This window comes from Rhinatrema bivittatum, chromosome 1 (assembly GCF_901001135.1).
Source record: "Rhinatrema bivittatum chromosome 1, aRhiBiv1.1, whole genome shotgun sequence".
NCBI classification, from domain to species: domain Eukaryota; kingdom Metazoa; phylum Chordata; class Amphibia; order Gymnophiona; family Rhinatrematidae; genus Rhinatrema; species Rhinatrema bivittatum.
Genome location: NC_042615.1, coordinates 99,183,101 through 99,199,790, shown reverse-complemented (window position 1 = coordinate 99,199,790; position 16,690 = coordinate 99,183,101). Strand labels below are relative to the sequence as shown.

The window sequence follows — 16,690 nt, the reverse complement described above, 5'->3', positions numbered from 1 at the left end:
CTCCCTCAAGTCTGGTTGTTTTGAATAGAAATTAAAACAAAAAAATTATGGCGCTGGCTGAATAGCTATTTGCCTCTTTATTCCAGACATAAAATAGGTGGGTCAACCCTGTTATGTGATTTCAAGGATGTTATTTATCCAAAGTCTAATTCTCTTGTGAAATTTTGCATATACTTCTTTCTCAAGGATTTTTTGTTTTGAGCTCTTTAATAAACAGCTAGACCTGTTATGTTATGCCCATTATTTTAGTTTTAATAATATTTTACAGAAGGGTTCAAAGGGTTAAATCAAAAGAAAAAAAAGCATGTGTTTTTTTTAGAAATAATGTAAATAAAGTCTTGTGTTATACCTAAGCTGATTCTCAGTGTTAAAAATAGAAAAGCTAGTGCAGTCCTTCCCTTCCCCCACTCTGCACCCAATAGTTCAGCCTAGCAAGTGTTAGTGAAAAGATTTCAGCCTGTTGTAGCTAGACAAGAGCATTTGTGAAAAGCTGCAGGGGAAACAGCCAAGAATTCTGCCACCGATATGACTTCTGCAGAGGGAGTTTGCCCCAGCGACAGCAAGAGGTCTGGAGAAAGAGAAGACTGTAGAAGCATGTCAAAAACCACTGCCGGATGGTGGGACTACAGGAGCCAGTTCCTGAAGAAAAGAAGTCTAGAAAGTTCAGAAGAGTTTCCTGCTTGTAAGCGGAAAACCAGCTGGGGAATTCTTACCAGCCAAGGTTAGTCTAGCAGTCGGTTTACAATCTGGCGTGGCATGCTAGCTCAGTTCAGAAAGCTATAGATCTTGGATGTAAGCGTTGTTAAAGAAATAATCTAGCCTGTTTGTTTATTTGAATGTAACTATTTTAACATGAAAGGCAACCATGGATTATGTGGCTGCTTTTTTTTGGTGCTGCAAGAAATCCTGTGAACTCTGCATTCTGTTAATTGAATTTACTGTATATCCTAATTTGTCTTGGGTAATGCTTCACTTAGCAAGAAAACAAAACACCCTCAAGGCATAAAGAAATGCAATTTATTAGATATAAAATATATCTAAACATTCAAAGTATCTTTTTAAAAGAATCTGTATGTTCACAATAGCATGGTACCCCCCAAAAAAATGATGACTCAAAACATGAAAGGCAAGCATTTATTTTCAGATGGGCAATTCTGAAACTTTGTCAGTGGCTTGCAAAATTCAGGTGGGCCGGCAAGCCAATTTTCAAAGGGAAATGCGCTGGGGAGTTTCCTTTTGAAAATCCTGCAGTGGGCCATTGCGACAGGAATGTACTTTACAAGAATTTACGGCGATTTCAAAATTAAATCACCGTGTGTACTTTATTGGGTCTGCCCTTCTTCTGGCACTGCCCCTCTTCTCCATGGGAGGGGCTAATTTTCAAAGTTTTCAACTTTGTTTGTTGTATGCCTACAAAGAATTTGAAGCCTAGTACAATAGTGTAATAACCAAACCTGTGAAAATCCCTTTGAAAAATTGCCCCCAAATGTTAGCTGTCAAACCCTTTAGAAATACTTCGGAAACCAGAATTAATGTTTTTCTCATCCGTCTCCTATAGTTTTCATTACAAGTTCCAAATGTGACTGCAAACAATTTAATGTTATTTTTTATAGATAAAGAATCCTAGAATGGAATTGAATCAGTAAGAAGGAATAAATATATGATATGCTTGTTTATTTTAGTGAAAGTTTCTCTGACTTCCTTTTGTTTCAGATTCCAAGATGGGTTGTAAAATCTGGTTTTAAATCTGGTCTACTTACATTTGTCATGCAAAGAAACCAGAAAATCAAAGTTATGTCTCCAAACAGAAAAATCTTTCCCTTCTTATATGTGTGGGGCATACATAGCAGTTGTTATGAGGAGCCACAGCTGTATGTCACACTGGGGCCTGATCATGAAGGGGCATTTAATTGCTTTAATTTTGGTTTGGGAAAAGTTTCACTTTGGTTAAGAAGCCATGGATTGTGATTAAACCCTAGCATATCCAGGGGAATGTAGGTTCAGCAGAACTGTGTAATAACAGGCTCCCATGATTATGGCATTAGAGAATAGGCTACGTAGCCTTGGTATAGTCATCAACTCTAGTCTCACTTTAGATGTAAAGATTCCATCAGTTGTAAAATTTTGCAATTCAGCCCTATTTTTCACAGTTAGCTCATATAATTTATGTAGCAATAAACAACATTAGAGTATTGCAATCCACTCTATCTAGGGTTGCCTCAAAAGAGTGCTAGGTTGTTGGTGGGGGTTGATGCTCATCAACACCTCTCTCTTATTTAGTCAATTTCTTAGGCTTTACCAGATTTGTGGAATAGATCGCCATATGAATTACATCTTGGAAGTGAGTTATCGTCTTTCCTCCACCAGCTAAAATTATGAATATTTGTTCAATAGCATTGAGAATAGGCTTTACTGAAGGGAGCAATGTCAGGCCACCTCAGGTTAAAATAGTGAGAATGGCACTATGGCTAGAATTTCAGTAAGTAGCTCAACATGATTGGCTAGCCTCACAAGATGAGAATGAGAAATTCCCTTTGAATCAAGATCCACTTTAACTTACAGTTTCTGTTGATATCAGGATGTACTTTTAGAGTTTCACATGATCTTGCGGGGAAAATTTGAAATTTTTCGGGTGAGGGATTTCTTTTGAGATGTGCAATGGTAAGATGTTTTGTAACTATTACCATGATTTTTATTGTAAATCATATTTACTATTGTGCATAGTGGTATCTGTGTTGTTTTTATAAAGTAAACTACACATGTAGTCAGAAAAAAAAAATGAAATGAATGAAAGATGTAGAGATTTCTATAATAATACAAACACTTGTTCTCTTTTCCAGCAAGAAAATAGTGGCAAACACTCCAGTCATTCAAAACATGCCTGGAGAGTATTATTTTAATTTCTTTTAAGCAATAATACTCGATTTTCAGAGAAAGCATAAAAAATAATCTTACTAATTGGAAGTGCGAGAAATCTCACTCTTGAGGACCTTAAGATGTCCTTACACAGAGAATATAGGAAAGTACTCCTGTACATTTTATTACTTTTTAAATTTATTCAGACTGTAACTTTTAAACCGGCACGTGGGCGCATGTGTGCACATTCGTCAACCACTCCCAGGGACTCGACTATTTTATAACTTGCACACGTTATAAAATGTCCTGGCCGTGAGCACGTGTGCCACATTTTAAGTGGGCACACACAAGTGCGTAAAAATGCAGCTTCTACCATATAAATCAGGGGATTTTAAAAGGGGTGCACATGACACCATTTCCAGTTTTACCAGTTCACCCAGTTAAGAGATAGGTCATCCAAACTCCCATGTTTTGATAGACCTCCTTCCCCCAGTTATTCACGACCCTTACAACCCTGCCGATCTGCCTATTTATCTTTATTTTATAACTTACATGACATCCATAGCAGAAGTAAAATTACTTGGCAGGGGGCATGGGCGCACGCTGGATCACGTATTTACACGCAGATCTCAGCTTCATGCCCCAAAATGCCCGTGCCCTTCTCACGCCCTGCCCCTTTTTGAAAACTTCCGAGATGTGCATGCTGCGGCATTTACGCATCTATCTAAGGTGGCTTTTAAACTCCACTCAGCGTGTGCAAACCCAACATATTTGCACATCATCTAATTAATGCACACGTCTGGCTTTTAAAATTCACTTTTCAGTGTATTTTGGTTTCCACACCCAGAATTGCAACTTAGTCAGAACCTGCTCCAACCCCATTTGTGGCCAGTCATGACGGGAAAAAGGGATCGGGGGCTGAGGCATCATGTTTTTTTCGTTTGTGATCACCCGGGATTTTCCCATAATTTAGGTTTCTCTCTTCTCTCTGTCTCACAGTTATCACAAGGAATTGCCTTGTAGAATACAAGAAAACATATTTGGAAAAATTGAAATTTATAAGCAATACGAGGTTTGCTCAATCTGTTAATGTCATTAAGAAAAGCAGTTTTGCATATTGAGGTGGGGGTGGGGGAGGGGGGGGCTGAAGACAGAGTTTGAGACTAAATAAAACTAAAGACATCAGAGTTTTGACCATCTCAGTTTACAGAGGAGGTTACAATTCATATGGAAATGAGCTTCTCTTTCCTTTCAAAATGGCTGGTCTATAGGGAAAAATTTGAAAGTTCGTGTTAAATAGATATGAGTGCTATTTATATGCATTATAACTTGCTGGAAGTGCCATGGGGAGACGGAGATTTAGGTACAGTATGGCTTGTTTATTAATTTTGTGCCTTTGGCTTTTGTCCAAATGTTTTTGGTCTGTCTCAGTTGTGTTTGCTGAGCAGTGCATGTTGCTGGTACTGGTAAATGATATACCAGATGACTTGGAACTAATGCTGTTTCTAAATATAGGCTGAGATTTGTGTGCATGAGCTATTTGATTGGGAGACCATAACACCAGAAACTTGCTTTAGTTTTACTTTACTGCTGAAACAGAAGATATTTGCTTGTACTGTAGTTAGAGATCTGTAACTTACTGAGTTTACTCTTCTTTATGTCCCCTTTGTAATATCTAAGTAAGATTAGGTGGATTTCTTTTAAAGATTAGATTGTAAATTCTCAGATTGCAAACTGTTAGGGCAGCAACTCTGTTTTACCTGTCTGATATGTATTAATCATTAATTGTATCCCTGTATTAAGCTGTCCTGTACAACACTGCATATGTTAAGAACACAACTGAAAAATTAAAATGAATGCATTCCTGTGACATGATAACAAAATCATTTATCACTGAAATCTGAAAGCAATTTTCTTAAGTAAGACTATCTATGTGGCTATAATCATCAAAATAATACCAGTATTTTGTGCACAACAGATATGTATATTGTACATTTATTTATTTATACAATTTATATCCCACTTATTTGCAATTCTAAGTGGGTCACAATTTTACATACATAGGCCTAGATTTATCAAAATGCTATAAATATAGTGGAAATAGCACCTGTGATAAAAAAAAAAAAAAGGAGTGTGGTTAGGCTAATTATCCTGCTCCCACATGGCATAGGCAGTTCCCAGAGGCGTGATAAATTTTTGCACTTGTGCTATTTTTCGCTTCGCATGCTGGTTAATACATCTGGGGGGGGGGGAGGGGGGGAGAGAGAGACTCTGTATAGAGTCAGTCTGACACTCTCTATATATGTACCACTGTAGAGGGCACTTTCAATCGGGATGGAGTTTGTACATCACAAATCTACTCCTCTACTTTTCATCCATTATAATGACTACAAATCTTTAGTGATGTTAATTTACTATGAATACCTCAGAATGTTTCTGTAACACCACTCCCTAAACCCCACCCCACATTCTGAAACCCACCCTGATTCAAAGTGCCCCTCTACAGTGGTACATATATAGAGAATGCCAGAGTGGCTCTATGCAGAGTCTCTCTCTCTCTCTCTCTCTCTCAAATATTTACTCCGTATCACAAGCACAATGCACTAAACAATATGTGTAGTTATTTCCAGCACTATATTGCATTGAATGCTACTGACCCTCATTTCCATAAACTCTTTCCACTGGAATACTCAATTGTGCATTAAGGTGTTATTGCACGTGTAAGGCCCTAACGCAAACTGATAAATGACCCGGATAATTGTTGATAACAAGAGAAATTAAGACATAATATTTTTTAAAGAAATTATTTTAATATACAAAACAAATACTAAAAGAAAATAACCAACTTCAATAAACTTACATACAATATGAAACAGTAACCCAGCTAAAAACAAGACTCCCTGTTTAAACATAATAATAAAACATAGATAATAGTAGTAAATAGCACCCCATCCTTTACTCAAAGGCCAAAGTATATACATGGGCCTTGAGTTTCTTTCTGAACTGTGTAACAGGTTTGTCTCTGTTTTAAGTTTCTCTGGCAGCTCATTCCATCAAATCAGACCTGCTACATAAAACATGCGGTTTTTGGACTTGGCCAGTAGTGTCTAGTGAGCTGATGGAATCTCTAAAAGGTTGTGGGAAGCGGACCTTGGAGTAAGAGACGGTTGATACATTTTTAAGATGAAATTAAAGCAGGAAGGGGCTAGACCATGAACAGCTTTAAACACAAGTAATAACATTTTGAAACAAACTCTCCAAAAAATTGGTAACCAATGAAGTATAATTAAAACAGTGGTGATGTGATCACCATTTTCACGAATGAATTCTGAATCATTTGTAAAGCCTTCAAAGAGGATTGAGGCAGGCCTACAGAAGGGAGTTGCAGTTATTGACAGAGGACATAATCAGAGCATTTATGACAGTTTTTAAATCATCTGTGCTAAGGAATGGCTTAATGTGTATAATAAGGCAGAGTTTGTAAAAACATTTATGAAAAACACTTTCAATTTGGGGTTTCATAGATAATGAACAGTCCATGATAATTCCCAAGTTATGAGCTTTAGATAAAATTTGAATGTTAAGATTATCTAGTGTTAAAATAGGCAGGGGTTCCAAAACTAGGTATCTAGACAGAAATACAATTTCTATCTTATTTAATTTTAAATCCAATTTATTTTCAAAATGCTACCTGTTGATACATTCGAGACAATGAGTCAATTTTTGAATAGACTCAGACTTTGAAAGATGGATGGTGGATGGGTATAAAAAATTGAATATTATCAGTATAAAACTGATAACCCACATCCAAATTTGCAAGCAGCTGACAAAGTGGGAACATATGTAGATTAAACAAGATGGTAGACAAAGCTGAAACTTGAGGAATCCCAGAATTAACTGGCACAAAATGGAATTTTGCTCCCGACAACACCACTTGTTGAAAACGACCAGTCAGGAAGGAGTGGAACCAAACTAATACTACTGATGATAAAACTATCTGCTGTAAACATAACAGTAAAATGTGATGATCTAGCGCAGAGGCTCCCAAACCTGTCCTGGAGGACCTCCAGCCAATTGAGTTTTTTGGATATCTGCAATGAATATGCATGAGATAGATTTGCATGCATTGCCTCCCTTGCTATATTTATAGCAGAATGATGGTCTGTGAACAAAAAAAGGGCGGGGGAGCAATAGTCTGCAGCCAGCTGCATTGCAGTGGTGAGGTTTTGCCTGCTGTGGTGTGGCCACGCCGCACACTATTGCCCCATAGCGCCACGGGACAAGGTAGTTATTTCTCGTTATGCTGCAGGCGATAATGTGAAAACATTATTGCCTGCAGCACTGCCAGGACATAACGCCACCTAAATCCCGCCCACACTCCTCCCCTTCAGTTAATTTGAATAGTACCGTCACGATGCAGCCTATATGGCGCGCGGTAGGGTATTATCGCATGAGTTAAGGCCACATCGCAGCTTGATGAATGACTCGGTTGTTTTGTAAGACCTTAAAAATGGCATTAGAGCAAAAGCTCATGGGATAAAAGGTGATTCTCATATTTGAGATCATTTGAATTATTTTTATACTTGGAATTTTCTGAAAGTTCTCCCATAAATGACCTCTAATCTCATCGGAGACCTCTGTTGGTTTTTGCTGCAGGTCAGAGGTATTAAAGGTCTTAACTAATTTAGAAACTTTCTCAATGTGACGCGCAAAATCATCACATCTATCAACTGGCAAATTATCAACATTCCTGACAATAGGTGTTGTCAAGGTTTTAACAATATGAAAAATCTCCTTTACTTACAGGCCGATACACAAAAACCTACGGGAGAGCCAGCTAGCGCCCGCTCTCCCGAAGCGCGCCCAGGCCAGAAGCTATTTCTTCAGGTGACTCTGGGAGAGTTACAGCTGCAAACTGTTCCATTCTTCTTACCCGAGGTAGTCTCGGACTTTCATTTGAATCAGTCCATCTCCTTGCCATCCCTGGATAAGGTCAGGGATGCGGAAGAGTTTCGCCTTTTGTGCTCTTTGAATGTTAAGCGTCTCGTCGTGAGGTATCTGGCAGTCTGTCAGTCTTTTCGAAAGACAGATCACCTGTTTGTTCTCCATTGCAGGAGTAAGCAGGGAGCTCTGGCTTCGCTGGCTACCATAACCTTGTTGGATTAAGGAGGTGGTCACGGCCGCATATGTGGGTGTTGGAAAGCCATTACCTACTCAGGTTAGGGCCCATTCTACTAGGGCTCAGGCAGTGTCTTGGGCGGAAGTTACTGTTATATCATCAATATCTGCCAAGCTGCCACAAGGTCTTCCTTACAAACGTTTTCCAGGTTTTATTGTCTGGATGTGCAGGTCAGGGAGGATGCAGCCTTTGCACGTTCTGTGTTGACTGGACCATGGGCAGCCTCCCACCCTGTTGGGGAGTAGCTTTGGTACATCCCACTGGTCCTAAGTCCATCTGTCTACAAGCTAGGAAATGGAGAAATTACTTACCAGCTTCCCGCCCTCGGCTGCCACATGGGTGTATCACTAGTCCTCCTGTGGGGCTTTGGGTCCCAAGGGATTACCTGTAAGTGTTCGTCCAGTCCCTAGCTTGGGGTACTTAGAATCTTATGTGAGTTCAGTGTTTATGGTTGGTTGAGCACAGTTCTGTTATCTGTTTTAATTGATGAGTATTTTGCTAGTCTGTCCACAATTGCTTTTGAAGAGAATACTGACAGGCTGGGGTCACCGCAGGGTTATATATACTGTGACGTCAGCTTGCTCCCCTCTCCATCTGCTGGCAGGGGAGCATAAACCCACTGGTCCTGAGTCCATCTGTCTACACTAAGGAAAACAAAATTATCAGGTAAGTAATTATCCTCCCTCCCCAGCCTGCCAACCCTCCTGTCATGTTTTATTGTATTTTCATCCTTTCAGTTCATTGTAAACCAGCATGATGTGCCTTACGAATGTCGGTAAAGAAAAGCTTATAAATAAATAAGTAAGTAAGTAATTTCTCCATTAAAGGTAAATTTTAAAAGCCGACATGTGCATCAATTAGGGGATGTTCGAATATTTTGGACTGGTGTGCACCGAGTGGATTTTAAAAGCCGCCCAGATATATTATTCACAAATCTCCTACAGCGCGCACATCTCAGAACTTCTCAAAAAGAGGTGGGGTGTGGACAGTACGTGGGCAGTTCAAGACTTACCAGAAATTTGCGCCTAAAATGTTACACAATCCAACGTGCATGTAACTTTACTTCTGCTATGGATGGTGTGAAGAAAAAAAATAATGAGCTATTTCGGGAGGGGGGAGGTTGTGCAGGCTATCAAACCCAGGGGGCTTTGGAGGACATAGCTGGTAACTGGGCGAACTGAGGAGGAACTGGTAAAAACTTGCAATGGCGTCGGTATGCGTCCCTTTTAAAATTTTTTCACATTTCCGATAAAAGAGGCTTTTGGGGTCGATTTTAAGACCTGTGCATGCAAGTAGTTTCTGGTGCGCACACATGGACGCACAAATTTTATAAAATGCGCTCATCGCGGCACGCATGTTATAAAATACGATATCTACATGCGCATACACAGCTGATTTTATAATCGGGCACAGATGTGTGGGCGGGTGTCATCCAACGCCCGTAATGGGGAGTTAAAAATATACGCACGGCGACGCAGGTAAGCCTTTCCCAGTTCCCTACCCCCATACCTAACTTTCCTACCTTTTCCCCTCCACCCCAATCCTTAACCGCTATCTAGCTACCCTATTTTTTTTTTTTTTTTTAACTTATCTGCTCCTTCGGAGCAGAAGTAAGTTATGCACGCCAGCCGGCTGCCAGCACCTGCTCCCCAGGGACAGAGTCTAATAGCCACTGTCCCGACAGGCCCCTCCCCACCCAGACGCCGCCCCTGGCCTGCTCCTTTTGGCTGGCCTGGCACGTCTGCGTATATCGGGTCCTTTCAAAAATGCGCTTGGCACGTGCAGGGCCCAACCACATGTGCACGTTTTAAAATTTGCTCGCTTATGCACACAAGTGGGTGTCAAATTAAAACTGGGCACACTTGTGCGTGCTGCCAGCCTATTTTATAACATGCATGTATATATAACGTATATGTTATAAAATAGCCGCATCGCTCAGCACGGGCCCGGCCACGCACGTATCTCCTGATATGCACTGAAGTGCCAAGATACCTTGAAAGGGGCGGGCCGGGGGTGCAGGGTCTGGACGAGGCGGGGGCTGATCAAGACATTGGCCAAAGGAGCAGATAAGTTTTACAATATAAAAAACAGAGTAGTTAGGTGGGGTTTAGGGGGCAGGATGGAGAGGGGAAAAGGGAGGAAGGTCAGTTAGGGGGTTAGGGAACTGGGCAAAGGCCCGCTATATGTACTTTAAAAAATTCCCCCCCCCCCCCCCCGCACATGTGAGTTGCGATCCACCTGCACATGCGCACGCCGATATTAAAATTGGGTGTGCATGTGCGCTTGGGTATTGTATTTTATAACATGCGCGCGGTGACGTGTGCATGTTAAAAAATAGGCACATCCATGTGGGCGCGCCAGGAACTGTGCGCACATGGACACTCGCACGTTTTAAAATCTACCCCTTAGTGCGCAGAAAACATGATTTATGTGCTCAAGATAACAGCTGCACAAATCACTTTTTGCTCATAAATGCCGAGTACAGGACCCCTGCAGCATAAACTCTGGGTTCCGTCCTATAGATTAACACTTACCCAAGGAACTTTACTCCACTTTGACCAGGAGTATCGGTTCCGATTTTCAAAAGCATTTACATGTAAATTTACATGTAAATCTTGGATATTGACCCAGGTTTGTGATTATATATTGTACATATTATAGGCTGTGGCCAGTATAGCAGTTTCTCTGCCATGTACATACCCTGTCAGATTAGAACACAAAGATCCATGTTACACCACTATTTTGCAATAAGTAGCATAAGAAATTTCAGTCACATTTTTAAGGGATGTGTTTGCACAAAGAATGTAATTCAGCATATGTGAATCAATTGGCATTGCATGATTTTGAGCTAAATATGGAGCTTTGAATGCCAAACTTGTTAATGTGACAACAGCAAAACACAAATATTGGCTTATAGCATTATATTATGACAATGTGTGTAGTGTCAGGCTCAGTAGTACAGGAGTTGGTATAGGAAAGAGGCTTAGAAGTATAAGACCTGATCTTAAACTATTACCATTTTAGTTTTACTTAGGGATGCACATTCATTTGAAACGAATGCAACAAATGAGACCATTCTTGGTTCATATGTGACCCCCTGATACAAATAGAGGGTGCCTACAAATATAAATGAAAACGTTTGTTTCATTCATTTATGATTCCCATTCAAGTCTATGTTCCATTGAAGAGTGCTGCAGTGAGACTGGTAACTATAGCAACCAAGAAATTCCTACGTGAGGTAGTGGCCAGGATGAAGCTGAGGTGGGAGAAGTAGGCAAGCAGACGAAATGAAGGACAATCAAGGTGAAAGCTGCCCTGCTTCTGAGGCTACACCTTGAGGGTCTTACTTCCATTCTACCTTGCTGCCATACCCCTGTTGTACCATCTTGGGGTTCTTGCTACCACTCAGTCTTATTGCCCTACCCCTCATGCTATACTTTGGGGGACTTGTTGCCATTCTGCCTAGCTCCTGTGTCCCCCAACACTATGCCTTGGGGTCTTCCTGCCACTCTTCTTTGCTGCTATATCCCTTATTCTACACCTTGCTGCTATACCCCTTATGCTACACTTAATGGTCTTCCTGCCATTGCTGCCCCTGATGCTCTGCCTTGCTGCTGTACCCCTTACACTACACATTGAAGGTCTTGCTGCCATTATGCCTTGCTGCCATTCCCTTGAACTATCTCTGGGGAGTGTCTTGCTGCCACTCAGTTTTGCTAACATACCTTAGACTCTATCTTGAGGATCTTACTGCCAGTCTGTTTGCTGCCTTGCTCCTGATGCTAAACCGGGGGGGGGGGGGCAGGGTCTTGCTGCCACTCTGCCTTTCTGCCATACATGCCCCTGATGCTACACTTGGGAGTCTTGCTGCCATTCTGCCTGCTACCATAAGCCTTATGCTATTCCTTGGGAGTCTTGCTGCCACTTTTACTTGCTGCTAAACTCCTTATGCTGTTTATGGAGTTCTTGCTGCCACTCTGACATGCTGCTATACCTCTTATACTATACCTTGGGAGTCTTGCTTCCACTCTGCCTTGCTGTCACAGCCCTTATACTACAGCTTTGAGATCTTGCTGCCACTCTGCCAAACTGCCATACTCATTATGCTAAATTGTGAGTGTCTTGTTGCCACTCTGTCTTGATGCTATAACCCTTATGCTACAACTTGGGCTTGCTGTCACTTTTTCTTGCTGCTGTACCCCTTGTGCTACACCTTGAGGGTCTCACTGCCACATTTCCTTGCTGCTATATACTACACCCTGGGGGGTCCTGTTGCCACTCTGCCTAACTGCCATGCCCTGGCACTACTGCATGGGGGTCTTGCTACCACTCTGCCTTACTGCCACACCTCTTATGCTATACCTTGGGGGTCCTGTTGCCACTCTGCTTAGTTGCCATTCAGTGGCACTACTGCATGAGGGTCTTATTAACAATTACCTTGCTACTATATACACCTCGGGGGTCTTGTTGCCACGCTGCTTAGCTGCCATGCCCTTACTCTACTGCATGAGGATCTTGCTACAACTCTGCTAATATACCCCAGACTCTACACCTTGGGATGTTCTTCCCACTGTGGGTGGCTGATTGGCACCTCTCATGGCATCTTTAGATTCTTTATGCCACTCTTTGCACTCCTTTGTCCTTCTATCCATGAATGCATTTTTTTCTGTTACCTTTCAAGCTTTGTTCCCCCTTCATGTTGCTTTAGGATGTTCATGACACACTTGGTACCACTTTGTCCCTCTCACGCTGCTTTGGGTGTTCTTGCCACTCTTGCTGCTGTTTTTTTCCTTTTGTGGTATTGTGGAGAACTCCCACCACTGCTGGTACCCTCTTCTCCCTTTACAGTGCCTTAGACTGGGGTATCACCAAGGGGTGGAAGGTGTGTTACCAAAAATTTGACATAGCAAGCCTATGATTTTTATAACAGCCACATGTGCTTGCTGCTTCAGGAGAGTGCAGAGTAGGGAGCTGGTACTTATAATTCCTCATCACCGCTCCCTTTTGCTGCATTTCCTTCAAATCACTGCCACCACTAATCCAAGCCATACATGTTGCAAGCATGCTGTATCCTGATCTGCCACCTCCCCCCCCTTTTTTTTTTTTGAGTTTCAGTTTTTCTCTGTGTGCTTGTTTATAAATTATGGTATTTTATTCTATATTAGATAAGGGTCAGTCTGCATTCTGCATGTTTGACAGAGGTGGGAGATTCTGCTAACTAGGATGTAGATTCTGTCTAGGAATCTAGAGCCATCTGGCTTTCTTTGTTTTTCCAATAGTAAGTGAACTGTGTTCTATATTTCCAGTTTTGCGTTTTCATAGGTAAAGTTGTTGCTGTTCTAGACCTGGGTGTTAGTACTCTTATGGTATGGCTGATATGCTATATAATTTCTAAATATCTTTTTAGGAGGTTTTCATGTTATTTCACAAAGTGGCTGGCAGGGAAATACTGTTACTGAGGGGATATCAGAATTTGAATATATTTTTTGTATGGTGAGTTGAAAGGGGAAATTTCCTAACTCTGCTCCGTATAAAGTCCAGAGGAGGTCAGAACTTTCTGAGGTTGACAGTGAAATGCATGAGAGTGTCTGTATCGAAAAGCTGTGTGCTACGTATGCATATCAGTCCCAGATTTCTCACTGATGCAGTAACCAAAGATTAACATTTTTGTGAAACAATAACATTTAATAATGATATTTTATAAGCAGTTATTGAAATTAAAGAATGTTATCTTTCTCCTGCATCATTTTCAACAATAAAATATCTAGTATTTTTTTTTTTTTAGTATAGCTGTTAAATGTAGTGTGCAATGAGTCATGCATGTGAGCATCATCTGTCAGGTGGGTCATTAACAGAAAAAAGGTTGAGACCCACTGCCTTAGACTATTCTGCCACTTTTGGTGCATTGGTGTGCGCTTCCCCCTTCTATTGAAGTCTACCCAAAATTTTCATTAGAATTGATTAGAAAACCCTAATTTTGAAGCTCAAAATAAGCTGCAGTGCTTCCACCATTGACTTTAATGGGAAATGAAAAAAAATGAATGGATTGAATACATGAAATTGTTTTTTACATTTGAAACAAACCACATAATAAAACAAATAAAACAAATAAAACAAATAAAACAAATAAACCAAAACAAAATTTTGCCTCTGTAAATCTCAAGGGTAGTCTTTGCTTGATATATATTTAAGTTTATGTTAGAAGCTCTCTCTGTATACTGTATACTGCTTTTTAGTATTTGTATGCGATACATTACTTTAGTTGGTGTTATGCATAGTAATTACTGTATTTTGTTGTGATTAGCAATTGTATTTTTATAGTTATTGTAAGTCACTATAAGAATTTTTTGATTAAGAGATTTATTATATAGCACACATCCAACTTCAGACTGATGCACATGCTGCAGGTGGTCCAGAATGATAAGACGGATGATGAAATATTAAGAGAAATAAGGGAAACTAATCAATATGGCAATGCAATAATATTGGTAAATTTCAATTGCCCCAATATCGACTGGGTAAATGTAACATCAGGACATGTTAGAGAGGTAAAGTTTCTGGATGTAATAAATTATTGCTTTCATGGAACAATTGGTTCAGGAAACAACATGAAGAGTGATCTAATTTAGATCTAATTCTTAGTGGAATGCAGGATTTGGTGAGAGAGGTAATAGTCATGGGGCCACTTGGCAATAGTGGTCATAACATGATCAAATTTGAATTAAAGACTAGTAGGGGGCTATAAGTAAATCTACGGCTCTAGCACTAAACTTTTACAAGGGAGACTTTGATACAATGAGGAAGATAGCTGCACCTTTAGTTTTTTTCTACAAAGGTTAAGAGTGTGTACATTGTTTAAAAGTATCATCTTAGAAGCACAGTCCAGATGCATTCCATGCATTAAGAAAGGTGGAAGGAAGGCCAAACAACTGCCACCTTGGTTAAAAGGTGAAGTGAAAGACTATTTTATCCAAAAAAAATTTCCTTCAAAAATTGGAAGAAGGATCTTTCTGAAGAAAATAAGAAAAAGTATAAGCACTGGCAAGTTAAATGTAGAACATTGATAAGAGGCCAAGAGAGAATTTGAAAAGAAGCTGACTATGGAGGCAAAAACTCATAATAAAAGCTGTTTAAAATATATTCAAAGCAGGAAGCTTGCGAGGGAGTCGGTTGGACCATTAGATGATCAAGGGATTAACGAAGCACTTAGGGAAGATAAAGCCATCATGGAAAGACTAAATTAATTCTTTGCTTCAGTATTTACAAATGAAGACATTGGGGAGATAACCATTCCAGAGATGGCTTTCAAGGGTGATGATTAAGATGAACTGAACCAAATCATGGTGAACCTGGAAGATATTGTAGACCAGATTGACAGAGTAGCAAATCGCCCAGACCAGATGGTTTATGGCAATTGGAGGGCCAAGGGAAGGGGGAGATTGTGTATTGGGGGGGCAACCGCCACGTGCATGTTTTTAACTTTGTATTTTTGGGGAGTCAGGGCCACCTCGACCAGCGGTCCCGAGTTGAAAGGGGAGGGGGGTCAGAAATGACCCCGCCCCCCGCTCAACCTCCCTGTTTGGCTACTTTTTTTTTCTGCCGCATTAAATGTGCAGCGGGAGACTCAGGATCCGCGTTAGGGTCCTGGGCCTCCTGCCGCACATCTAACACATACCAGGGAAGTGTAGTTACTTTATTGCAGTTGAGCACCTTCTGGTCGGCTGTGATAAAATATTAGCATAGAATTGCCTAGTAATGAATAGGGATGTGAATCGTGTCCTCGATCGTCTTAACGATCGATTTCGGCTGGGAGGGGGAGGGAATCGTATTGTTGCCGTTTGGGGGGGTAAAATATCGTGAAAAATCGTGAAAAATCGTTAAAAAAATCGAAAAAATCGAAAAACCGGCACATTAAAACCCCCTAAAACCCACCCCCGACCCTTTAAATTAAATCCCCCACCCCCAAATAACTTAAATAACCTGCGGGTCCAGCGGCGGTCCGGAACGGCAGCGGTCCGGAACGGGCTCCTGCTCCTGCATCTTGTCGTCTTCGGCCGGCGCCATTTTCCAAAATGGCGCCGAAAAATGGCGGCGGCCATAGACGAAAAAGATTGGACGGCAGGAGGTCCTTCCGGACCCCCGCTGGACTTTTGGCAAGTCTCGTGGGGGTCAGGAGGCCCCCCACAAGCTGGCCAAAAGTTCCTGGAGGTCCAGCGGGGGTCAGGGAGCGATTTCCCGCCGCGAATCGTTTTCGTACGGAAAATGGCGCCGGCCATACGCGTATGGCCGGCGCCATTTTCCGTACGAGGCGCCGGAACCCTCGCTGAACGACCTCCTGCAGTCGATCTCCTGCCGGCGCCATTTTCCGTACGAAAACGATTCGCGGCGGGAAATCGCTCCCTGACCCCCGCTGGACCTCCAGGAACTTTTGGCCAGCTTGTGGGGGGCCTCCTGACCCCCACGAGACTTGCCAAAAGTCCAGCGGGGGTCCGGAAGGACCTCCTGCCGTCCAATCTTTTTCGTCTATGGCCGCCGCCATTTTTCGGCGCCATTTTGGAATATGGCGCCGGCCGAAGACGACAAGATGCAGGAGCAGGAGCCCGTTCCGGACCGCTGCCGTTCCGGACCGCCGCTGGACCCGCAGGTTATTTAAGT

General features: G+C 41.6%; 1 protein-coding gene across 6 annotated transcripts in view; it reads left to right on the top strand.

Moving 5' to 3' along the window:
* Positions 1-16,690, top strand: part of ASB5 (ankyrin repeat and SOCS box containing 5) — a 216,665-nt gene that overhangs the window by 85,148 nt on the left and 114,827 nt on the right. Inside the window, exon 2 of one of the 6 annotated variants that reach the window (XM_029578976.1) lies at positions 497-721. The exons of 2 other annotated variants lie outside the window; for them this stretch is intronic. In XM_029578976.1, the coding sequence (XP_029434836.1) occupies positions 526-721 (196 nt within the window). In that variant the 5' untranslated portion in view covers positions 497-525. Of the gene's footprint in view, positions 1-60; positions 722-4,116; positions 4,220-16,690 lie in introns of those variants that run through there. 3 more of the 6 variants (XM_029578890.1, XM_029578822.1, XM_029579215.1) reach the window with 3 other exon arrangements.